At 46.0% G+C, this 23,598-nt stretch overlaps 3 protein-coding genes and 1 pseudogene across 6 annotated transcripts; 2 read left to right on the top strand and 2 right to left on the bottom strand.

Annotated features, from left to right (window-relative positions):
- The first annotated feature begins 2,089 nt into the window (after positions 1 to 2,089).
- On the top strand, positions 2,090 to 4,518 carry LOC136452952 (uncharacterized). Its single transcript, XM_066453525.1, has one exon. It carries the CDS (start codon positions 2,735 to 2,737, stop codon positions 4,418 to 4,420), a length of 1,686 nt encoding a protein of 561 aa, XP_066309622.1. The 5' UTR covers positions 2,090 to 2,734; the 3' UTR covers positions 4,421 to 4,518.
- Positions 4,519 to 8,304: 3,786 nt separating this feature from the next.
- On the bottom strand, positions 8,305 to 9,653 carry LOC136452951 (uncharacterized; annotated as a pseudogene).
- A 221-nt stretch (positions 9,654 to 9,874) lies between these two features.
- LOC136455096 (ethylene-responsive transcription factor RAP2-4-like) lies at positions 9,875 to 18,237 on the top strand. Its single transcript, XM_066455257.1, has 3 exons — positions 9,875 to 10,022; positions 10,507 to 10,843; positions 18,168 to 18,237. The coding sequence occupies exons 1-3, from the start codon at positions 9,875 to 9,877 to the stop codon at positions 18,235 to 18,237; spliced, it is 555 nt and encodes a 184-aa protein (XP_066311354.1).
- LOC136452950 (auxin-responsive protein IAA6-like) lies at positions 17,727 to 21,662 on the bottom strand. 4 transcript variants are annotated; one of them, XM_066453522.1, is made up of 7 exons: positions 21,006 to 21,600; positions 20,670 to 20,835; positions 20,017 to 20,333; positions 19,739 to 19,886; positions 19,478 to 19,541; positions 19,301 to 19,373; positions 17,727 to 18,440 (listed from the first exon to the last, which is right to left on the bottom strand). In XM_066453522.1, the coding sequence occupies exons 1-6, from the start codon at positions 21,343 to 21,345 to the stop codon at positions 19,338 to 19,340; spliced, it is 1,071 nt and encodes a 356-aa protein (XP_066309619.1). In that variant the 5' UTR covers positions 21,346 to 21,600; the 3' UTR covers positions 17,727 to 18,440; positions 19,301 to 19,337. The 4 variants fall into 4 exon arrangements, with proteins under 4 accessions (XP_066309619.1, XP_066309617.1, XP_066309621.1 ...); XM_066453520.1 differs by lacking the exon at positions 17,727 to 18,440 and adding an exon at positions 21,639 to 21,662 and having other exon boundaries at positions 18,985 to 19,373; positions 21,006 to 21,512; XM_066453524.1 differs by lacking the exon at positions 17,727 to 18,440 and having other exon boundaries at positions 18,985 to 19,373; positions 20,017 to 20,276; positions 21,006 to 21,598.
- Positions 21,663 to 23,598: the final 1,936 nt, after the last annotated feature.

Here is a 23,598-nt window from a genome sequence, read left to right as displayed (position 1 = left end):
AGGTTAGCAAGTATGTGTACCAGGCTCCAGAGGGATCTGTACACGAAGACAACGTTTCCCAGTGGTCAAAGACACAGGGAATGCCTGACCAGAGGTTGCGGTGCTTGTGAACCCAAACAGATCAAGGAACATATGTTCAGCTTGTTCTCAGTTTCCACGCAGACACCCTCAATACAGTCAATCACTACAGTACAAAGCACCATCAGCTAGACGAAGAGCAGCTGTGACCTCAGAAGAAAAATCTACATGGCCAGGTGAGTCAATAAGGTTGATCAGGTATTCATTTCCATCTCTCTCACCATTATAACACTTGACTGACTCGTTACTCATCTTAAAGAGATATACCAGTGGACTTGATTGTAATACCACGTTCTGCTTCATTTGCACGAGTATCAGTCATTCGATCGGTCGAACCTCACCAGCACATCCTGGGCTATAATCCCACCAGCTGCGACAAAGGAATCCTTAAGTGTAGACTTGCCTGCAAGGACAAATATAGAAGTAAAGCACATCATCTATTTTTCTTTTCACAAGGATATTAAGCACATCATGAATTCATTTGTACACTTTGAAGTCATTGTATCAACTAAACAAACATGAAAATTAAGTGCATATAACATTGAGAAAACGAAGAACATATGATCTGCCAGTAACATGTAACTTGGTGCGGCGATTTAGGCCCCGTTTTGGAGGGCTCCTAGCTCCGGCTCCTTTGGGAGAAGCCCAAAGTATACAGCTCCTCTAGCTCTTTCTTTTCATATATCATTTTTGTTGGAGATGGAACCGATCAAACAGTGTTGCACAGATTCCCAAAAAAAGAAAACAGTGTTGTACAGTGCTTTGGAAGCCGGAGACGGAACCCCCGGAAGCCGCACCAAAACAGGGGATGAGCGGTTCGGCTGATGATTTTCGCGGTTTATAAATCGGTTATACTGTTTTATTGTGAGAGAAAAATAATGTATCATAACTGATGAGCCGGCTCATAAGTTCAAGCAAACAGACATTTATCAGCCTGTTCGGCAGGCCGTAAACGATCGTAGATTATTTACTGCTGGCTGGTTTGGTGTCAGAGAAAAATATTGTTTCAGCTTATAATCCACGATCGTATATGAGCAAGTGAACAGACTGTATATATGGGATCCTCTAAAGTTTAAATAGGGACATATGTGTGAAAATCCACCAGCTCCCTCACTGAAGGTTGATATTAAGACAACACTGAATAGATTAAAAAGATTATGTGACGGTCTAACGTAAAAGTTCTGAGCCAGAAAAAGTCATCTGTAATAAATAAGAATTTTTTTATCATGCAAATCTTTGGATTATTGTTTGGAAGGAAAAGGTTTGTATAATTGGAGATGTTGGCGTCCGGACATCCGGATGGACGTGTGTGCGTGCTAGCCCATTTCCCTGCACCCGGTTCCGCTGCTGCACGTTTCACGTGCCCACGCGGGACTAGCGCTGCCCGGATGTTTTCTGCGTCGCCGACCGCACGTGAGGACCGTCTGCTCGCTCGCTAGCGTCCCAGCAGCTGCAGCAGGTGGCTACAGCAATTGGGTCATATTCAACATGTGTAGCATCTAGGGATGAAAACGGATCGGATACGGACGGATATCACCGATATTACATTTGTTTTCATATTTCTGTCCAGATTCGGATTCGAATACGGATAGTGTCAACTATGTCGGATATGATACGATTGGATATCGACATCATAAATATGTGATTTGAGTATTCGGATACGGATACGGTATCGGATGTTGGATATCCGGACTCGGATACGGACAGATCTCAACCCCTCTAAACGGATTCGGTTTCGAATACGGTTGGAAAATATCCGTACCGTTTTCATCCCTAGTAGCATCCAATTTATTTTTGCAACATTCAGATAAAACACTTGTAAAACACCAGAAAAACTTAAAAACACGTGTGTAGCCATTGGAAACATCACAAATCCAGATAAAAAACACTTGCAACAGACATATGAAAACAATTAAAACACTTGCATATATATACAACATCTAGATCTACTTTTACATTGCAACATACGTTACACTTGAAATATACCTGTATAACCTTTGCAACATGTGCAATATTTCAATTTATAAAACACTTGCAACATATCTCTAAAGCATATAAAATACTTGAAACATACGCTTGCAATATTATCACCCTGCCTCGACGAATGGAGGCTCGTCGTTGCGGAGCTCAACGCTGGCACGATGGTCGGCGGCGGCGCCGAGGTCCGGCGCGTGCATCTCGCCGATGGATGGAGCGCAGCCGCAGCAGGAGTCACGACTCCTGGCGGGGGCTCGCGGCAGCGCAGTGAAGCTCGCGGCGGTGAGGCCTGGCACGGGCATCTCGCCGGTAGACGGAGCGCAGCCACAGCAGGAGGCGCGACTCCGGGCTGGAGGCACGCGGGCTGGGGCGTGCGGCGCGCAGCGCGGGTGGGGCTGGCCGGGTCCGGGCGGTCCGGCCCGACGGACGCCCAGGAGCATTTCCGTTGTATAATTATTAATTCTCACAAACTGAAGGCTTCCGCAGAAAACAACCCTTTCTGCCATCCCCACCGCCGTCGCAGCATTTCGTCGAACGAGTGGCGCGCGCCGCCCACCCAAAACCCCTCACGGCCTCACCCGATACCCCGGTCACCCACCTACAAGGCCAACGGGCCAGCAGCAAATCCCATCCCGGACCCCAAAAACCCTACACTCCCCGTCGCGCCGGCGCCGACGCCATGCTCCACTCTAACTTGTCCAAGTCCCATTCTCTCCCGCTCCTCGCAGCGGCGTCCTCGCCCCGCCGCACCCTCGTCGCCGGCCTCCTCCGCGCCGGCTACCTCTCGAAGCATCCAGCCTCTTCAACCGCGCCTCGTCCGACCACAACCGCCCGTGCGAGCGCCAGGGCCGCCACTTCCCCGGGCGAATCCCGCTTCGGACTGGGAGGCAGGGCTTCGTTCTCCACCGCGCCAGATGGGTCCGCATTGGCTGGCGGCGGGAGGGTGCTTCCCTGGCTTGCCGCCGAGACTGGCAACAGTGGCGCCCCCGTTGCTAGGACTAGCGCCGGCCGATCCTCCTCGTGGGAGAGCTCGGCGGAGAAGTTCTTCTCGAGAGACGACCAGTACGCTCGAAGAGAAGTGTCGGGAGTCAGGATGAAGGACAAGGTAGCGATTAAGGATGATGATGATAATGAGGCAATTGACAATCCCAAATGGGGAAGGATTAAGGGCAGGTATCAGCAACGAGAGGTGTCGGGAAACAGGATGCCAAACAAGGTGGCGATTAGGGAACAAGAGGATGATGATGAGAATGAACCAATTGACAATCCCAAATGGGGAAGTATTAAGGACAGGTACCAGCGAGTTGTGGGGAGGGATGGAGGGTCCCGTGGTGAGAGGTTTAGGGATGGAGGTTCCCGTGGTGAGAGGTTTAGGAGGGAGACATTTGACAAGCCGGATGTGAGACAGTGGAACAAACAGGAGAATTGGGGAAGGAAGACAGGGAAGGAAGCAGGGGAATCATTGGTGCCAAAGATGGTGGGGCAAGGAGTTTATGGTGTTGGGCCGGTCCTTGCAGCACTCACGGCTCGGAGGAGGGAGTTTTATGCATTGTATATACAGGAAAGTATGGATTTGAGCGGGAACAACAAGAAAAGGAAAGATAAGAAGGCAGTTGAGAAAGTGCTACGGATGGCTGAGGAGATTGGGCTGAAGGTTATTGAGACTTCAAAGCATGATCTTAACATGGTGGTGGATAACCGACCACACCAAGGTGTGGTGCTCGATGCATCACCCTTAGAAATGGTTAATATAAAGGAGTTAGATCCAGTCAGGGTGGAAGGTGGAAAGGCACCTGTGTGGATAGCCTTGGATGAGATTATGGATCCTCAGAATTTAGGAGCCATTATTAGGTCCGCCTACTACTTTGGTGCTCAGGGTGTTGTTTTGTGTGCTAAGAACTCTGCTCCATTAAGTGGAGTAGTGAGCAAAGCTAGTGCAGGTTCGCTTGAGCTGATTGAGCTACTCTCCTGCAGAAACATGATGCAGTTCTTGTCTTCATCAGCTGAAAATGGTTGGCGAGTCCTTGGTGGTACCATTGCTAACAAAGCTGTACGTCTTTCTGAAGTGGAAATAGGGGTGCCAACTATTCTTGTGATGGGTAGTGAAGGCACTGGTTTGAGACCCCTGGTTGAGCGATCCTGCACACATCTGGTCAGAATACCTGGAAAAGTTGATGTATTTGTTGAAGGAGCAGATGCAGATGCAGGGGAAGAAGGTGACAGTTCTTCTAGTAATCAAGATTTGAGATCATTCCTTGCGGTGGAGAGTTTGAATGTTAGTGTTGCAGCAGGAGTGTTGCTTTATCATCTTGTTGCAAAAGATGCCTGCCCCGGAAGCGATAAGCCTAGTGTTACTCTAATGTAAGGATAGTTATTACAAATTTACAGCTAGTGATACTGTGTGATCCATGCATGTCATAGTTATTACAAATTTACAATTGCCTAATTTAATGCTTTTGCTAATGAATTCTTTATTTCCCATTTCATGCTTTGATTCTTCTGGTTGAAAATAGAACTTCTGAGATAGGGGTAATGATAGTTTCATAGTTCTTTGAAAAATACCTTATCTGATTCTGATTAGGTTTAGTGGGGTTTCGTGCTGCCTGAACTAGTATTCTAGACTGGTCAGTAACTCAGTATCTGATAATGTATGGAAAAAAGAAATCAACCAAGGTCCAAGGTGATTTGTTGCTAGTCACTCTTTTCCTTGATATAATTGTGGTGTATTCCACAGCAATAATGTTCATTTATGTTACTGGATCAGCTTCCTGATCATAGCACATGGTAAAAAGTATTCTGCTCAATCGTTTCAACCTCATAGGCTCACACTACATTATCATCCTTTGGCGTTCAGACTTCAGATTAATGACCCTGTTTATTGCTGAAAGTTTCAACTGTGTCATACTGTTGTTAGGTTTCATGCACCAAACAAATGAACCCAAAAGCTTAAGCGATTGGGAAGAGGTGGGCAATCCACTAATACTTCACAACAACTGTAGCTTGAGCCATCGAATCTGTTTCAGGTGGTTTGAACAAATTTTCCCCTTAAAACATATGCAGGCCTATATTTTTTATTTAGATGCTGGATGCTGCACATTCCCTTGCTAAGTATTTTACTTATTGTTGTATTGTCTTAACTGTTAGCAAAAGCTTTATATGTGTCTTTCCTCGGGCGAATTCGACTGACCTCAACTGAACACAGCCTACCATCCCCATGTTGAACACAGCCCTTACTACAATCTTACCATATACTGATGCTAAATTGTTGTTCTTGTACATACCATTTTGCTAGTATGCAAAGCTTAAGACTGGCACAGTCTATTTTGCTAATGCCTTATATAGGAAAGAACAAAACAAAATTACATGGAAACATTCTGTTGTTTAGTTCAGGTTTTCAATTCGCTGTTGACTTTCTAGGCAAGTGGGTTTTACCTGCATGTACCTAACGAATAACACATAAGTTGGGGCCCCAAAGCTTGATTTTGAGGCCATTAGTCCAACATTTGCCACTGGTACAAAAATTGTATAGGTTGCTTGGCACCATTCTAATATACACGGCCTTAGCCTATGGTCAATGTTCTACCACTCCTTATCCACACTCCATAACACTAAAGTGTCTAATCCGAGTTATGCAGTCTGTGTGCTCCATTGTCATTCAATTCATGATGAATGAAATTCAAATGTACAAGTCATTTGACCTTAATGGGCCTCCTTCACATTGTGTGATACTCCATCCGGAAAATAATGCAACTCTAGCATAGCACCGAGTCAAACCATTTTGAGTTTGACCAAGTCTATACAAAAAATGTATCAATATTTATGATACCAAATAAGTTTCATTAGATTTGTCATGATATATATTTTGATAGTATACCTATTTTGTGTTATAAATATTGATAGTTTTTTCTATAAACTTTGTCCAAGTTTAAAAAGTTTGACTAGGAATAGAGCTAGAATTGCATCCTTTCCTGGACAGAGGTCATAATTTTCAAGAATTACATACATGCTTAGCATGCATAGTTATCTTTTTTCCTTTCTCATGGTCTCCGCCTATGGTGGGGCGTCTTTGGTGTCCCAGCATAGCAGGTTCCAAGTCCTGGTAAAGGAGGAGGGTTGTGTTAGGCGCAGCGAGCCAATATAAAAACTTAGCCACTTTTATGGAGATGAAACTCAAAAGAATCCCGTTGGGGCGTAACCCTCTTAGCGACGCGTCATGTCGGAACCCGGGTATGGTGTTAAATGAGCAAGGGCCGGGTCGTCACCCCCGTGACGCGCCGTGTCGCGATCTGGACACGGTGTCAAGTGAACAAGGATCGGGTCGTCGCATCCTTAGTGGCGCGCCACATCGGCGCCTGGGTGTGGTGCAAAATGAGCAAGGGTCTTCACACCTACATCGGCGGGTGCGAAGGGTAAGGAAGCTAGTCAAGCCAACTAGCATCCGTTTAGGTAGCTGGAATGTAGGGTCCCTTACGGGTAAGTTGAGAGAGTTAGTGGACACAACGGTTAGGAGGCGTGTAAATATCTTATGCATCCAAGAGACTAAATGGAAGGGGCATAATGCGAAGGAGGTGGACAATACCGGCTTCAAGCTCTGGTACACAGGGACAACTTCAAATAAAAATGGAGTAGGAGTTTTGATTGATAAGAGCCTCAAGGATGGTGTTGTGGAGGTGAGAAGGCAAAGGGATAGGATCATCTTAGTTAAACTTGTCATTAGTGATATGGTCTTAAACGTAATTAGTGTGTATGCCCCTCAAGTAGGCCATGATAAGAGTGCTAAGCGGTTTTTCTGGGAAGACTTAGATCGCTTGGTTAGAGCTGTCCCTAGTAGCGCGAAGCTCTTTATAGGAGGTGATCTTAATGGCCATGTAGGTACATCAAGTGTAGGTTTCGAATATGGTAGTAGGAACCAGGAGGAAGAGGAAGTCTTAGACTTCGCCATAGCGTTTGATCTGATGATAGCTAACACTTTCTTTCGTAAGAGACAATCCCATTTAGTGACCTTTAGTAGCGGCCAATACTCTAGTCAAATCGACTTTGTCCTTACAAAAAGGAGGGATAAACGAACATGCGTGGACCATTGTTTTTGAGGCGCCGCGGCAAGGCGCTGCGCCCGACCCCCTTCACAACGCCTAGGCGTTTGTGGCGGACGCCTAGGCGACGCCATACGCATATTGTAAGGCGTTGTAAGCTAGAATTTTATATACTAGTGCAGCACATACATATCTCGTTTGTTGCCAATTCTAGAGCCCATGTTCCTTTCTTTCCTTTCCAAAAGCTCTTCTCCCATGTAGCATCCAACCCCTTGAAGGAAACTGCATGACAATTAAAGAATTCAGCAATCAAACACATTATCAGTTGCTGAGAATTAAATAGGAAACAATACACAGGAGGCAAGATAACAAATTAGCAAGCATTAGTGCATGCATGAGCATGACAAATGACATCATAGTCTTTCTCAAATAGTCCACAAACTTATAATGAAGTACTGAACTCTAAAGCATACTAATTAAGTCAACTACACCAAAAGTACAGCAAGGGTGCAGGACACAAAAGAATCCATCAACAGGACTGCAAATCTCTGTTTTAGCACTCAAAATCCATCATCAAACTCATCAGGATCAGCAGCCTTGTCTTCTTCAGTAGCAAGAACATTGCCATCTTCTTCACACTCGCTCACTTCTGCATCATCATGTGGGTCTTCAACTTCATCTTCCTCTTCTCCATCTTCAGTAGCAGTAGCAAGAACAGGAACATTTCTTGAACGACTATAATATTGAGTAGCAGTAGCTCTTCTAGGAAGATTACGACCCTGCAGCGCTTGTGATGCACCGGTGGCTTCATCAACATGCTGCCATGTGAGCTCATTGACAGCATCAGACCCTCGAGCACCCGGAATGGGCACATGCAATGAATCAGCCCATTCATTGTCCCAATCAAACTCCTCAACGACCAAAGGGTCATATTTCTTGCCTGCCTTCTCACGCATAAGCTGAAACCTTGTTCTCATCTTCCGATTGTATGAAATAAAAACAATATCATTCAATCTCTTGTGCAGCAGCCTATTCCTTTTCTTTGTATGCATCTACAAACAAAAAAATCAGATTGTATGCATCTAAATAGAATTTGTTAATCACAAGGATACTCACAAAATTAAAGGTACTCCTGCATCTCTCACAACCAGATGATGAAGCACAAAGACTAACTATACGCTTAGCAAGTCTTTGTAGTTCAATGGCTTGGCCACCATAAGAACGCCACCAATCAACTGGATGAAAAGTACAGCACATATTAGGAGTTTGGAATGCAATTAAGTTGCTGAAATTTGCAAGCTGAGATTAACAACACTTACGAGGACTCATTTTGTCATAGCTTTCCTTTGCCATTTTGTTTGAGAAGGCATCTCCACGTTGCTCTTCGTACTCAATGGCCTGCCTATTGATCTTCATTTGTGTTTCCACATCTGATATCATTCTTCCAAGCACTTCAATAAAACAACCTCTTAGCTGCCTAACAGTGGCATCATCATTAGCTTTTACAAGAGAATAAAATTTTCCTGGGTTCAAATATAGTGCAGCCCCATACAATGGATGCTCCATTTGATTCACCCAACACTTCTCAATAATGTCCATGATACGCTTGAGCAGTCCCTGCTTGGTTGATATATTGAAGCTGAGCTTTATCCTATCTTTTGCATGATTCATTAGAGCTGTGACCTCTGGCATTGCAGGCTTCTCATCACCATCAACAGCCCTTAAAACAATTAAGAGTGGGGCTGAAGCTCTTAGGCAATCTTCTACTGAGTTCCAAAACTCAGTAGATAACACAATGTTTTGCACTTGTTGACCTGCTGTAGTTGTACACAAGTTGTTCCCAATCCATGCTTCACTAACAAACAAGCTCTTCAAGGCATCCTTGTTCTTGTACAAACTCTTCAATGTCAAAAATGATGTGGCAAATCGAGTCTTTGCTGCCCTAACAAGATCATTCCCACCTGTTTGAGCCCTCATTGCAATAAGAAGCCTCCCATGCCTATAAATGAATGTGGTGACACGCCTAGCACGTGCAATAGGTTTCTTAAATGCCTTCAAGTTCCCAATTTCTTCCAACATCAGATCCAAGCAATGTGCAGCACAAGGACTCCAAAACAGTTTGGGAATCCTATCCATCAAAATCTTACCAGCAGCCTTGTAGTTAGCGCCATTGTCGGTCACAACTTGAACAACATTGTCCTTTCCAATGTCCTCAATCTTCTCCTATAACAAATCAGCTAACATTGTTGCACTATGAACTTGACTTGATGCATCAACTGACTCCAAAAAGTATGTTCCCTCAGGGCTGTTCACAAGAAAATTAATCAAGTGGCGCCCTCTCATATCAGTCCATCCATCTGACATTAGTGTACAACCATATTGCTTCCAGGCCTGCTCATGGTCCTTCCTCATGGCACTTGTCACCTTAACACATTCTTGAAGCAAAGGTTCACCAAGCTGTTGGTTAGTTGGAGGCTTGTACCCTGAACCATATTGGGCTATTGCCTCACAGGCAATTTCAAATTGCCTTGAATTTGCTGCATTAAAGGATACACCACACTCCATGAACCATAGTGCCCATTGCAAATCCACATATTGCTTCTCCTCCTTAGTCTTTGTGCTGGACTCAATGGTGGGTTGAAAGTCATTTGCACGCCTTTGATCTACTATCTGTTCAGGAGTTCTTCTAAGCATAGCAACAACAGACTTTGTTGTCTTTGGTGTTGAATTGCCATTGCTAGGTCTTGAAGCCTTGAATTGATAGATAGCATGCCTTCTTTTGGCGGATGTCCCAGAACTTGGTTTTGCAGCCGGTTTTGCACCCCCATCTGCTCCTGCTTGTACATCTGCTGCTGCCACCTCCACAACTTCATCTTCCCCATCTTCTTCCTCAATACCATCCAAGAACAAAGGCCTTCTTCTCTTCTTTTGCATGTAAGCTTCCATCTCTTTCCTGATTTCAGTTGTAACTTTTGGACAAAGGACAATATCTCCATATCCACCAGCCAAATGTTGCTTGAACCTCTTTATGCCTCCTGAAGCCTCATTTCCACATAGGATACATGTCACCCAGTCTCTCCTAGCAGGGTCCTGCCAGTAGGCATATTTCTAGCCTGGATCATTGGACTTTGCTTTCCTTGCTGGATCAGTCTTGGGATCATAATCAGGTGCTTCACTTGAGCTTGCCATGTTGCTGGATGCTACATAAAAGAAAGCAAGAGCCTTATGTTTGAGGAGGCAGAGCAGAGAGTATAGCATATTCAGAGCAGACAGAGCATAGCATAGCATATTCAGATTCAGATTCAGAGCAGAGCTTGAGGAGGCAAAGCAGAGAGTATAGAGCAGCAGTACAAGAACTCAAGCAGAGCAGAGCAGACAGAAGTGTGAGTGTCCAAGAAGCCTGCCTCCGCCACTGCAGCTGCCTCCCGCGGCCCGCTCCACGCCTCCATCGACGCCAAGCTCCAGACGCTTTGCCAGAACATCGCCGCGTCCAAGAAGAAGGGCGCCAAGAAGCCCGCCTCCGCCACTGCAGCTGCTGCCACGTCGTCGTCCACCCCCACCAGCAACTGCTCCTCTTCGCCGTCCTCCGACGACGCGTCCTCGTCCTACCACGAGTCCACAGCTGAGTCCTCGTGCCTGTCCCCGTCGCCGTCTGCCTCCCCCAAATCGTCGACGGTGCCAAAGATGCAGCAGCTGAACTTCAGCGAGGCGCCGTGGGACGAGGCCGCCGGCTTCGCGCTCACCAAGTTCCCGTCGTACGAGATTTGGAAAAGCAAAGTGGAGGCGGGGGGGGGGGCATACCAGGCGGAAAAGCAGAGTGGAGGCGGGGGGCATACCAGGCCGGCTCCGCGGCAGGGGCGGTCGGCTGGTGGACACGAGCAGAGTAGCAGCCCAGCGGAGGTCGAGGTCCATCCACCGCCTTCTTTCTTCCTCTCCCCTCGCCCGCACTCGCGGTCAATGACTCGCGCGGTCGATTTCCCACGCGAAGAGGCGCACACGCGGTCGATTTCCCGCGTCTCTTCCGTTTCCCGAGGGCGTACGGTCGATTCCCCGTGCGGCCACGCTCTTTTTGACGCCCTTCCCCTATGACCAGCATCCGGCGTCCGTGGCGCGGTGGTAGGCGTTCGCCCGACGCCATTCGCGCCTAGGCGACACCTAATCCTATGAGGCGGACGCCATACACGCTGAGGTCGTGGCGACCCCGACGCCCAGGCCCTCGACCACACCTTGTCGCCTAGGCGACAACTAGGCGATGCCTCAAAAACAATGGTGTGGACTGTAAGGTGATACCTGCAGACTGTGTGGTCGCTCAACACAAGCTGGTGGTGGCTGACTTTCGCTCTCTGGTGCAAGCTCGTGGAAACAAACAAGCTAGGGTTGCTAAAACGAAGTGGTGGAAATTAGAAGGGGAGGCATCAAAGGTCTTTAAGGAAAAGGTCATTGAAGAGGGCCTTGGAAGGATGAAGGCGACGCAAACAACATGTGGGAGAAGATGGCAACATGCATTCGGAAGGTTGCTTCAGAGGTGCTTGGAGTGACCAAAGGGAGCGGATGTGACTCGAAAGACACTTAGTGGTGGAATGAAGATGTGCAAAAGGCTATTAAGGAAAAGAAGTGTTATAAGCGCTTGTATCATGACAGGTGCGCAGACAACATAGAGAAGTACATGGTGGCAAAGAAGACTGCAAAACGAGCGGTGAGTGAGGCAAAGGGATGGGCCTATGAGGACCTTTATGAACGTTTGAGTACAAAGGAAGGAGAGAATGACATTTATAGGATAGCTAGGTCTCGCGATAGGAAGACAAGAGACTTCAACCAAATCAAGTACATAAAGGATGAGAGGGAGCAACTCTTGGTGAAGGAGGATGAGATCAGACATAGATGGCAAGAGTATTTTGATAAATTGTTCAATGGTGAGAATGAGAACACCACCGTTCAGCTGGACGACTCATTTGATGACACTAACAGGCGCTTTATACGAAGGATTCAAGAATTAGAGGTCAGAGAAGCCTTGAAAAGGATGAAAGGGGCAAAGCGATGGGCCGTGATGGTATCCCAATCAAGGTGGGGAGATGTCTCGGGGATATAACTATAGTATGGCTAACCAAGATGTTCAACAATATCTTTCGATCGAACAAGATGCCTGAGGAGTGGAGAAGAAGCATATTGGTACCAATCTACAAGAACAAGGGAGATATTCAAAGTTGTACTAATTATCAGAGAATTAAGTTGATGAGCCACACTATGAAGTTATGGGAGAGAGTCATCGAGCAGCGCCTGCGAGGAACGACGCAGATATCAACAAACCAATTTGGTTTCATGTCCGGAAGGTTAACCACAGAAGCAATCTTCTTAATAAGACAAGTTATGGAGCGGTTTAGAGAGCAGAAGGACCTTCACATGGTTTTCATTGACTTGGAGAAGGCTTATGATAAGATACCAAGAAATATTATGTGGTGGGCTTTAGACAAAAATAAAGTCCCATCAAAGTACGTGACCCTCATTAAGGACATGTACAACAATGTTGTGACTAATGTTCGAATAAACGATGGTAACACAGATTACTTCTCAATTAAAATTGGATTTCATCAAGGGTCAGCTTTAAGCTCGTATCTCTTTGCCTTGGTAATGGATAAGGTTACTAGAAACATACAAGGGGATATCCCTTGGTGTATGTTGTTCGCTAATGATGTAGAGTTATGGCGGCAGACCCTTCAATCTAAAGGTTTTAGACGGAGCAGAACTAAAACCGAATACATGAGATGCGACTTTGGCGGAGCTGCACAGGAGGAGGGAGATGTGAGTTTGGAAGGTCATGCAGTGTCTAAAAAGGATACCTTTCGGTATATGGGATCGATGCTACAGAGGGATGGAGGTATTGATGCGGACGTTAGCCATAGAATCAAAGCAGGGTGGATTAAGTGACGATAAACTTGTGGCATTCTCTGTGACAAGAGGGTACCACAAAAGCTAAAAGACAAGTTTTATAGAACGACGATTAGACCGGCTATGTTGTATGGAGCAGAATGTTGGCCTACAAAGATTCGACATGTTCAACAACTGAGTGTTGCAGAAATGTGTATGTTGTGATGGATTTGTGGTCACACAAGAATGGACCGAGTTCGGAACAATGATATACGTGATCGCGTAGAGGTAGCACCAATTGAAGAAAAGCTTGTCCAACATCAGTTGAGGTGGTTTGGCCATGTCCAAAGAAGACCTTCAGAGGCACCAGTGCATTGTGGAGTCCTAAGCCAAGCTAATAATATGAGGAGAGATAGAGGAAGACCGAAATTGACATGGGGGAGGCAATAAAAAGATATTTAAAAGCTTAGAATATACCTAGAGATCTATATTTGAATAGGAGTGCTTGGAAATCAGCTATTGAAGTGCCTGAACCGTGACTTGGCGCTCTCAGTGGGTTTCAACTCTAGCCTACCCTAATTTGCTTGGGACTGAAAGGCTACGTTGTTGTTGTTGTTACATGGTCTCTGTGCTGCCTAGGGATTGAGTGGCCCTCTAGCTGAGAACTGAGGTACTGCAGTACTCCCTCTGTCGCAAAATATAAGGCATTGTTTGACTCGGCAATGTCTCTAAAACTAAACTTTGGCCCTTCATTTCTCCTATATACTAAATTGTTTGTAGCAATAAAATCATAATAAAGTACTTTTGTTCTGAATCAAATCGTATCATTTTGTACAATTATTTTTTTAATCGTTGATTCAAGCTTATGAGGTTTGAACCTAAAAAATGCATGTGGCACCTTATAAAATGAAATGCAGGTGTTATTATTGTTTCATGCTTACTTGCTTGGGACTAAAAGGCTTTATTGTTGTTGCTGTATTATTGTTTCATGCTATTTGGGAAGATCGATAAATAACTGACTATTAGATCAATGAATAAATGTTTGCTATTATCATGCTCTTCTTTATCCATATGATATATCATATATGTACATATCCAGGAGGGGTTGTACCACTCCTGTTTCTGGAAAAAGAAAGAACTGACTATTAATAGAAGTCGGAGAAACATGCGACAATGTTGAAAGTTGTGTTTGTCCAGAAACAGGACAGACTTGCAAATTGTAAATGAGAATATTCTGCATGTTGGTTTCTTCACATCGATGAAGTCTGAATCTGATTCTGACTTGTGTTGAGTTAACACATTTAAGCATCGAAATTTTGAAGAAAATGTAAGGATGAATAAACCTTCTGTCCTTGTCACCTGCTCTTATTTTATAGGTTATGTGTTGCAGTCAAGTTGGATCAACTACCAATGAGAGGTCTTCAAGTTTTAGTGTAGTTTTGAACTACTGGATTTGCCAGCTTTTAAGTTTTGGTGGCAGTTTTTTGTAATGCTATTGCTTTGTTCTGTGGCACTGTTGATTTTGCTAGTGTTTCTACCCAAGACTCACTCTACTCAACCACCTACTTAATTTATAGATCACTTTGTACACATGGTTGGCAAATCAAAAGAAACAGGATGTGTGGGTTGACATTGACACGAAACCCACTTGCATCTCTAATTATGGTCCCGTTCGCGTGTCTTTAAACCCGGCTTGATCCGCTTATTTTTTCATCCGGAACAGTGTTTTCCTCTCACAAATTCCTCCAGATTCATTCAGATTCTTCCAGAATTCCTCCAAGCGAACGGGGCCTATGCTGTAAAGGAACTGTTTCGCCATTTTTTTATGTGCCATTTATTGTTTTTTAATATCTTGCATCTTCAAATTTAGTTGAACTCATGCTAGTCATCAAGCCGACACGGGTTGCATTTACTGGTGTGATCATTCCCTGACTATAATATGTTACATATTCTCTTGCGATCAAATTGCTAGTTTATTGTATTTAGGTTATCCTACTTGAGGGCATGCTTCTGAGTATATGGGGTTGGTGGATGGGTGCGTGCCTGTGCGTGTGTGAGAGAGAGAGATAAACATGTCATGAAATTATTGGTGGGGTAAATAAATAAACTGCCAAACCATATGCCATTAGAAAGAGGCCAGCTGGTGTGGCTTGATATTAACCATGGATGTTCTTTAATTCAGTTCTCTTGCTTAATGAAAATGATAACAGTGACCTTATACGTGGTAGCTAGAGCCAGAGCTAACAAAAGAACAGTGGATAGTTGTCGGTGTTTTGGAACCGGGGGTCCCTCAACCAACGAGTGAATTTGTACTGCGTGTCCCTAATCCCGGATGGTGATGCAAAGAGACACAAGGTTTATACTGGTTCGGGCAGTCGAGGCCCTACGTCCAGTCTGAGAGATTGATCTTGTATTCCTTGCACCGGAGTGCTCGTGGTAGGGGGTTACAAGCTGAGTGAGAGAGGGAGCTAGCCCCAGGTCTCGGCGAGGGTGGTGCGAACTGCTTGGGACGTTGCTCCCAAGCAGCGTGGAAGTGCGTGATTCTATCGGTGTGTTTGTCCTTCTGCCCCCCCCCCCCCCAGAAATGGCCCTGGCTACCTCCTTTTATAGTTACAAGGAGGAAGCGAGAGGTACATGAGAAGGCTACTATTTGCTGACGTATTCCGCTCCCTGAAGCAGTATGGCGTCGTGGGAGTTCCAGTCGATGTCTAGTCGGTATGGTCTCCAAGGCTGACGACATGCTGCGCTCTTGTACTTTTGTTGACTTGGTGAAATGCCGAGGCCTGGTGGCTGCTGTAGTAGGCTGTGTCGAGACCTATCGCGCTGAGGCCGAGACCCACTGTGCTGAGGCCTGCTGTGCCGAGGCCTTTAGCGGGTGGCAATGTGAGGTCTGGGCGGCCATCGCCGATAGTTGATTTGGGCGGAACAGTGCCGAACATGCGTCTACAGGATACGGTGCCCTGTATCGTCAGTAAGGGATGGTAAAAAGGCGATTTGATCGTTGTCCTGTCGCGGCATACTGCCGATCGTGACTTTCGTAGTGAGGGCAGCTGGGTGCATTAATTGGATGCGATAGCCTGCCAGAGTGACTTTTGAGGTGGAGGTGACGAGATTGCGGGACGAGCCCAGCCTCGGGCGAGGCGGAGCATGGCCAGTTCGCCCGAGGCCTTACCGGGAGTCTCGGGCGAGGCGGAATCCGAGGCTCATCGGGGGTCTCGAGCGGGGCGGAGCGGTCGGTTCGCTGGCCCCGAGGTCACAGGAACCCGGTTCTGACTCCCCACGTCGTGTCCGTCCTTGGTGCAGGAGTTTAGGCAGCACAGTAGCCGGTAACCCTTGCACAGTCCCGTCGTGGATGGCAGGGTGCTGACGTGTCGGACGTCTGGTCTGCCACGTCGCTGCACTGCGCCGTCGTGTGATTTGTCGGAGTGGTTGAGCGCCTCGATGGGACGTGCGGAAGTGACATGCTGGTCGTACTCGGTCTTGTGCGTCGTGGGGCTCCAGTACGGCTTGATGCAGGACATGGCGGGCGACGTGCGGGTTGCCGTGTAATGACGTCGTAGGGGGCAGCGGCTATACCGAGGCCGAGCCATCGCGGGGGGCTCGGTGGTCATGGACCCTCAGGCTGCCGAGCCCGTGAAGCAAACTGTCGAGGTCCTTGGGGGGAGTTATTGGCCTTGGGTACTGATTCCGAGGCTACAGTAGCCCAGATGTGGCTCCCCACGCTGCATTGTCCTCGGTGCAGGAGTTGGCAGCATAGTGAGGCATGGGCGTCACGGTGGTTAGTACAGTGGCGGGTAACCCCTGCCCAGTCCTGCCTCCTGTCCCATCGGCCATTCTGCTGTACTGTGCCGGGCGTGCGGCTGTTGTCAGGGGCAGCAGTTGGCTGAGTTGTCGTGACACGACGTTTTGCCAGAGGGACGGGAGAAGGAAGAGGTGGCGGAGTGCTGCCGAGTCCGCCTTGCGCGAGACAGAGGGTCGGTGGCCCGGCCGAGGCCTTTGACGGGGAATCGGCCGAGGCCCGTGGTGAGGGGCCTCGGGCGAAGCGGAGGGTCGGCCGAGGCTCGCGGCGATGGGGCCTCGGGCGAGTCGGACAATTGGCCGAGGCCAGCAGCGTTTAGCTGGTTTCGATCTTTACGAAGTCTAAGCAGTCGTTTTTTGGATCTTGCTTAGGGTACCTCTTCTCACGGTATCCGACAATAGTACCAACACTGTTCTCCTTGTTCTTGAATCTCTTCTTAATATACCGATACACAGCTCTCTGCGTGTGAGAAAAAAATATCGACACTGTTCACTGAGCTTGTTGCACAGACACAACCATTCGTTTTTTATGCCAGTGCATTGAAAATCTGGCAATACAGGGAAAGGGAACTGAACTAGTTACACGGCCTCACCTTGTGTGTAAAGGTTAATGTCTATGAGATGTTCACATGTGCTAGTATATCATTAGGATTTATGGATTATCATTATATAAACTATATCGCCTTCTTTCATTTGATGTGTCGATCTTGGAATGCCTAATTGTCGATGATGCCAATTGCGTGTGCAACTTTACACTTATCTGTCCTGTTGCATAATTTCTTTATTTATTGGTTTCTGGGTTAATTTTTGTACTGTTAATCTATAACTCAACTACAGGAAGGTGCTCCAAACAACGTTGGCTTTGAAATTTGGGCTGTCTGATCTGTTTTTGTGGCTTTCTTTCACTAGCACAAGTGTACAACAGAACTCGGCTTCGAAAAGAAGTATAATGTTTATTCCATACAGACAGGTAAATATACATTAGAACTGCAAGCGGCAACATGAACTCACAACACTGCAGATACAGATGTCAGGCAAGGATATTGCAAAATGGGCTAAGATCCTTTTGTAATTCACCCCATCTCTTCTACTTTTCCTGCTGTCCGGAATTTAGTGATGGTCCAGTGACAAAGACATTTCATTTGTCCCCAATTCCTAGGCCTTGAAGCATCCAGGTGAATATTGCTCTCTAGAAGAGGACTCTCAGGAGGCTGAAGGTGCTTCAAGTCTGTGAGGACTAGTTGGCAGTTTATTTTTTGGGTAAGATATTTGTCTTATTTTGGACCTCCCTTTTTCAACAGCTGAACACCGTAGGATTCTACTCGTAATATCTGGTTCCATGCTTACCTTGCAACTTAAGTCCTCTGCTGTACCGTACATAGCTGTTCTTAAGTTTTGTTTGTGAAAACTGTGCAGAAAGGATGAAGCTTGCTTTGTTGAAATTTGCATGAAGTTTGGCATCGATAATATTCCACTTTTCAAGTGATAGGAATGATTGCACGAACGGTGATAAGCACTTAAGTGTCACTTGATGTGTTTCTATCATGCTAGAAAACCAATGCCACCTTCTGTTTATCTTGACTTCTTTGAGAGCTTCTGGGGGTATGGTCACTGGGCCACCAGGGCAGCTTGGAGGTAACTTCCAGGTTTGGCATCTGGTGTCATCAGGTCCATGTAATTATTTAAGACCTGGATAATGTTATATACTCATGAGAAGCGAAGACATTGTGTGATTCACTGATTCCTTTACAAGCAAACAAAAGGACTAGTTGCCCTCGTGTGTGAAGTCACAGTCCTGACACTATTGGCATATAGCACTGGCAACCCAAGGCCTGGCGACCCTGGACCTTCGCCCAGGCTCCTTGGTGTTCAACTCCACTAGATCTAATTATTGTGTAGCCCATATATAGAGGAGATTAGGCCTGCTTAGCTGCTTAGCCCACTACTAAACCGCCCAAGCTCCTAGAAAGCTTTGGGTCTGCTACTGGCATATAGGATAGCAATTTGGTACTCAACAGCCATGAAGGCACTAGCACATGCTTTGCTTCTATGGTTTGTTATTGCTTATGGTGCTTGAGACAACATTTGAAGGGGGAGGTTAGAAGTGGACACCTTGCTCTTTTCCCAATTTTTGTGTGCCCTAGAGTAATTGAAAATACCACATGAAATTGCTACTCTGTAGATGCCATGTCGCAGTGACGCTAGCATGTCAGTGTTCTCTTTAGCACATTGGTGAGTACTACTAACGATTGCGGTCTGGACATTAGATTTGCATGTTGGGATTACAAATCTGTCGCACAGAACAAGTAATTTTACATTGGTAGATCTTGCATTTGCGAACTTTCTCTTAGAAGTCCAGTGCCCATGTAGAATTACAATAGGACACTACTCTACAGCAACGAATCACATGGTAGCCTAATTTACAAAATATCCAGGACCTCTCCATGCATCTTAAATGCTAGTTCATCTCATTAGACTAGTCTCTACAGGCAAAAAATTAGGTATCATCACATCACAGAAGGGGAATGGTCCGGGTTCAGTTTGCTCACATTCCAAATGATAGAATTTTGTCACTGTTTCAGGCTTTCAGCAATCTGGTCCTCTTCTAGGAGCTACTGCAATCTGTAAAAAAGGAAGAGCATTAAAAGGAAGGTCATGCTTAGTTTGGAGCAATCAAACATGTAACAGAAAGCCGGACACATCACTTGAGGTGGCCTTGTGCTTACCAAACCATGGGAAAGCTCTGAGCTCCTCAAAACCCTCAGCCTTTTAGCAGTTGACACAAATACACTGCAGGGATTACATACACAGAAAGACTTGTATTATATTTCAAACTTCAAGTTAGTGTTAGCAGTATTTGATGATTCAATTTTAGAGAAGGCACGTGAATCAACATGTTTACTGAGTTGGAGGTGCTGATTATAACATTTTCCTTTTTATGTTGGTAGGGTGTTGTTGAATTGTACATGACAAATAAAGAAGCTTACTTCCACGGCACGTCCCCTACCAGCATCCTGTCTCCTTCATTGTCTTCGTAAACTAGAGTATATTCACCAGACCCATCCAATAATTGAGAAAATATTTTTTCAGTGGCCCCTAGCTGTGTACTTCCAGCACTAGATAGATCCTTTTGAGCTGCAACATAGGCAAAACACAGTGTTAAAGGAAAGAAGATTACAACTTCGTGTTGTAAAGGCGCACAAATTGAAAGCTCTAAAATGAATCTAAGTAATTGTTTCATGCGAACTGATTGTTGATTTTGCACCTTCAAGAAAACCATGGAAAAGCTCTTTGACGCCCAATGATAGCCTCTCGTAGCTGTCATAGGCTCCAAGGTCTACTTTCCTTCCAATGGGGATTCCGTCCATGTTGATTTTTACAAGAGGATTCTTCTTGCAGGCAAGCTTCTCCTTCATGCTAGCTTCACTATTATGTGGCTCAGTGGATTGTTTAGATGAACCGCCATGAGCAAGATTTCTCCTGAAGGATCTGACTGGAGGCCAACCGACAACCGGAGCTGAAGGCCTTCTGTACCAGATACAGGGCCGGTGAGTTAGTCTGTCTGTGAAGTAGTATAGCTGACTATACCATTGATAATGTTAGACGTCGAATGATTGATTCTATTATTATCCACTTTCAACTTATGCAGTGCAACTGTGCTAACAAGAATACCATAGCGACCATAGTCCAAAAGAGAAGTGCTCAAAGGCGTAAAGCTACACCGAAAAGTTCAAAACCACAAGTTTAGGAAATGATAAAACCACCCAAAAAAAAACTCATTGCAGACCACCTTTTATGGGGAAAAAAAAAGAATGATATGATTTGACAACCTGAAGTGAACAACTTTTGGGCAAGAAAGTAAAGGGACCTCATTTTGACCTAGTAAAAACAAAGCATCTCTATGGCTACCATTATTACCTTCCCTGGGCGTGTGGTCTGTTGTGCACAGTTGCAGCAGGAGGGGCATGCTGTGATGTTGGCGGGCAGAATCCTTTCTTTCTCTCGCTCGCGGCTGGTATCTTCTCGTCCAGTGCTAGTTCGTTCCCACATCCAGCTCCAGCCTGCTGCTTCTGCTCATCACGACCTTTAAACAATAGAACAAAGTATATCATTACAATCTTCAGGCAACAGAACAAAATACTATCATAGAGCTAGCTTTGAGCAACAGAACAAAAGACTATTCCGTTTCTATGTTCCTAATCTCTAGTAAACAAGAGGACAAGACAAGAATACAGCTAATAAGGTGCTAGGTACCTTCTGTTTTGGCCTCAATGGTGTCTAAGAACCCCCTCTTTGTCCCAGTTGCAGTAGTGTTTACTGCAGGCTTGGAGGGTTTATGCGGGAAGCAACCAAGCGAGAGAGCCGGAATCTCTCGCCGTATCCCTTCGTCTCTTGACGCTGCTGCTGCTGTCGTCCCTTCTTTTAGGAGACCCGGAGGACCGAGTTTGAGCTCTAGCTGCTTGTCCTCCTCGCTCCCAAAGCCTGTGTTCCTTGATCTTCCTGCGCCTTGTGCTTCCCTCCCCTTCCACTGTTTCCCATCCGGGATAAGATCTAGCAGCCGGGGAAGAGGTTCTCTTGCTTTGGAGTCTCCCATGGAGTGTGGTTCTTGGTGAGCTAATTCGGGGGGCTTCAAGAGTCAAAAATAACACCACCCCTCTTAGAATAGGATGATATATATATTAGGCAAAGAGAGGTGTGCAACTCGTTGTACACTCAACTTAGGCCGGAGAAAGTGAGTACTACGTGACGCAGCAGGGAAGCCTATGGTGAGGTCAAAGCGAACATCGAAAAGACAAAACACGGGAAAGGGGGAATGATGAGCTCACTCAAGGCAAACAAAATGGAATACAAGTGGCTTGCTTATTTTAGCAACAATACAATACGTACTATGCGCTGATGCTGTGTGGCGCTATACGTGCGCGTGCGCCGAGGAGGACAGCAGGAGGGAGGGGCACGCTTATCCGGTCGAGCAAGTGCCGGGCGAGGTGATGGGTGTCTCCTTGGCCTGCGCCCCGGACATACACCTGTGTGGTGCTCCTCGCCGTGGTGGCGTGTGGAATGTTTCCACCCACGTTCGCCTCTCTCTCGCGCGCACGGGACCACGTACGTAGCCGCCTCTTTTTACTGCTGGCAATCCACTTGAGTCTCCTGTATTCCTGGTTCCTGCCTCCTAACTCTCCCCGTTCATGCTTATCATCAGGAACAGCTGATCGAAGCAGCTAGCTTGAGCAGTTGTCTCGGTTGACAAGGCCGTGCGTGTTGACCCGTACTGGGGTACATGCATGCACTCGTGGCAGCACTGCACGGAAATGAAGCGAGAGAAAACGAGGCCAGTCTTAGTGGATAGTTCATGGCGTCGTTGCTAAGACAATGAAAGCTTAGATGAAACACTCATTTCCAATGTAAAGTTTTATTCTATAGTTTTATAGACATTTAATTTCATGTCGTGTCCTGAGAGTTTATTTCTTCTCCCACGAAGATCAGCAAGAGTTAATTTCCAACTGTTGAGTACGCATCAATCGTGCAAGTTGATTGGGATAGCGTCATATTCTGCCCGGCAATCCAAGCCTGTTCGGTTGGCTGGTTCGTATCGTTGCTGGTTCGTGAAGAAGTACTGCTAGCTGGTTTGTGTGAGAGAAAAATACTGTTTCAGCTGAAAATTTACGACCGTTTACGACAAGCCACGGCCAAACGATCAGGCCGTTGATTTTTTGCGCGACCTACTATTAGGTCTGTTGACCCTGTTTATTAGAGGGTGTTTAGTTGGGTGAATTTTGGATTTTGGGCTACTGTAGCACTTTCGTTTTTATTTGGCAATTAGTGTTCAATCATGGTCTAATTAGGCTCAAAACGTTCGTCTCGCGATTTCCAACCAAACTGTGCAATTAGTTTTTTTCGCCTATATTTAATGCTCTATGCACGTATCGCAAGATTCGATGTGATGGGTACTGTAGCATTTTTTTTTTTTTTTGAATTTGGCCAACCACTAAACACGGGCTTAGCTTTGATGAGGGCGCTATACATATGTATCAAACGGCACGCATATCCTTTAGCATGGCTCTCTGCTCTGCAACGTCCCAAGCTGTTGACGGGCTCTCGCTTCCGTCCTTGTCTGCTGATCTACACCACGCGTGTGCAGTACTGCACAGAGCATGGACTTTTCTTGCTCACCATCGATTCAGTAGGCTCGTCCTCAATCATTCTCAAATAATGTGACTCGGTGTTTTTCCAACTTGCAATAAACATTAATGTTGCCATAAGCTATGAGCCTATGACCCGTCAACCAAGTCTTTAAAATGAGCAACAAAACACGCTAGCGCAACTCTGCAAAAAAAAAAAAAAAGTATTGTTTTGGATCTTTCAAGTGGTCAGAACATGCATAGTCGCTTTCAGCGCTAATTAGTAAACTTGTTATAGACCTATAATAGAACCCTCGTGTTATCTAGGAAATTGCTTAATTTTCGAAGATGAATGCCGCCGAGTTGCTTTCATAGTTCAGTGTAGATGTTCACATAAATAGCCGAAAATTAAGAAGTTTAACAGGACATGATCACGTAACATGCTTTTGATTGAATAGAGAGTAGTACGTTGCCTCCATATAGCCCCATCCATCGCTAATCCAACCGTGCGGCCTTTGATCTAGTCATGTTAATCCGGCGGGTCACTTTATTCTAACTCTCATCAAGTTTAAAATATGTTAGGCACTGAAACCGAAAGGCACAGCAGTACCGTATATATTTTGCCACACCGCGCGTGCCGAGTCATTATAATTTCGACAAAGAGGCAAAGAGCGGCCACCCAATCCCTCGTATCGACCTCCCTATGAGTCGGTGTGAAACGTGTCCGA

This window comes from Miscanthus floridulus, chromosome 5 (genome assembly GCF_019320115.1).
Source record: "Miscanthus floridulus cultivar M001 chromosome 5, ASM1932011v1, whole genome shotgun sequence".
Taxonomy (NCBI): Eukaryota; Viridiplantae; Streptophyta; class Magnoliopsida; order Poales; family Poaceae; genus Miscanthus; species Miscanthus floridulus.
This window is presented reverse-complemented; position numbering and strand designations above follow the sequence as displayed.

Coding starts and splice junctions, on each gene's coding strand:
- LOC136452952 (XM_066453525.1), top strand. CDS start 2,735: ATGCTCCACTCTAACTTGTCCAAGTCCCATTCTCTCCCGCTCCTCGCA.
- LOC136455096 (XM_066455257.1), top strand. CDS start 9,875: ATGTCCCAGAACTTGGTTTTGCAGCCGGTTTTGCACCCCCATCTGCTC. Junction 10,023..10,506: donor CTTCTTCTCTTCTTTTGCAT/GTAAGCTTCCAT, acceptor CCGCCACTGCAG/CTGCCTCCCGCGGCCCGCTC. Junction 10,844..18,167: donor GCGCTCACCAAGTTCCCGTC/GTACGAGATTTG, acceptor AAAACTGTGCAG/AAAGGATGAAGCTTGCTTTG.
- LOC136452950 (XM_066453520.1), bottom strand. CDS start 21,345: ATGGGAGACTCCAAAGCAAGAGAACCTCTTCCCCGGCTGCTAGATCTT. Junction 20,836..21,005: donor CATTGAGGCCAAAACAGAAG/GTACCTAGCACC, acceptor TATTGTTTAAAG/GTCGTGATGAGCAGAAGCAG. Junction 19,887..20,016: donor TTTCCATGGTTTTCTTGAAG/GTGCAAAATCAA, acceptor CCTATGTTGCAG/CTCAAAAGGATCTATCTAGT.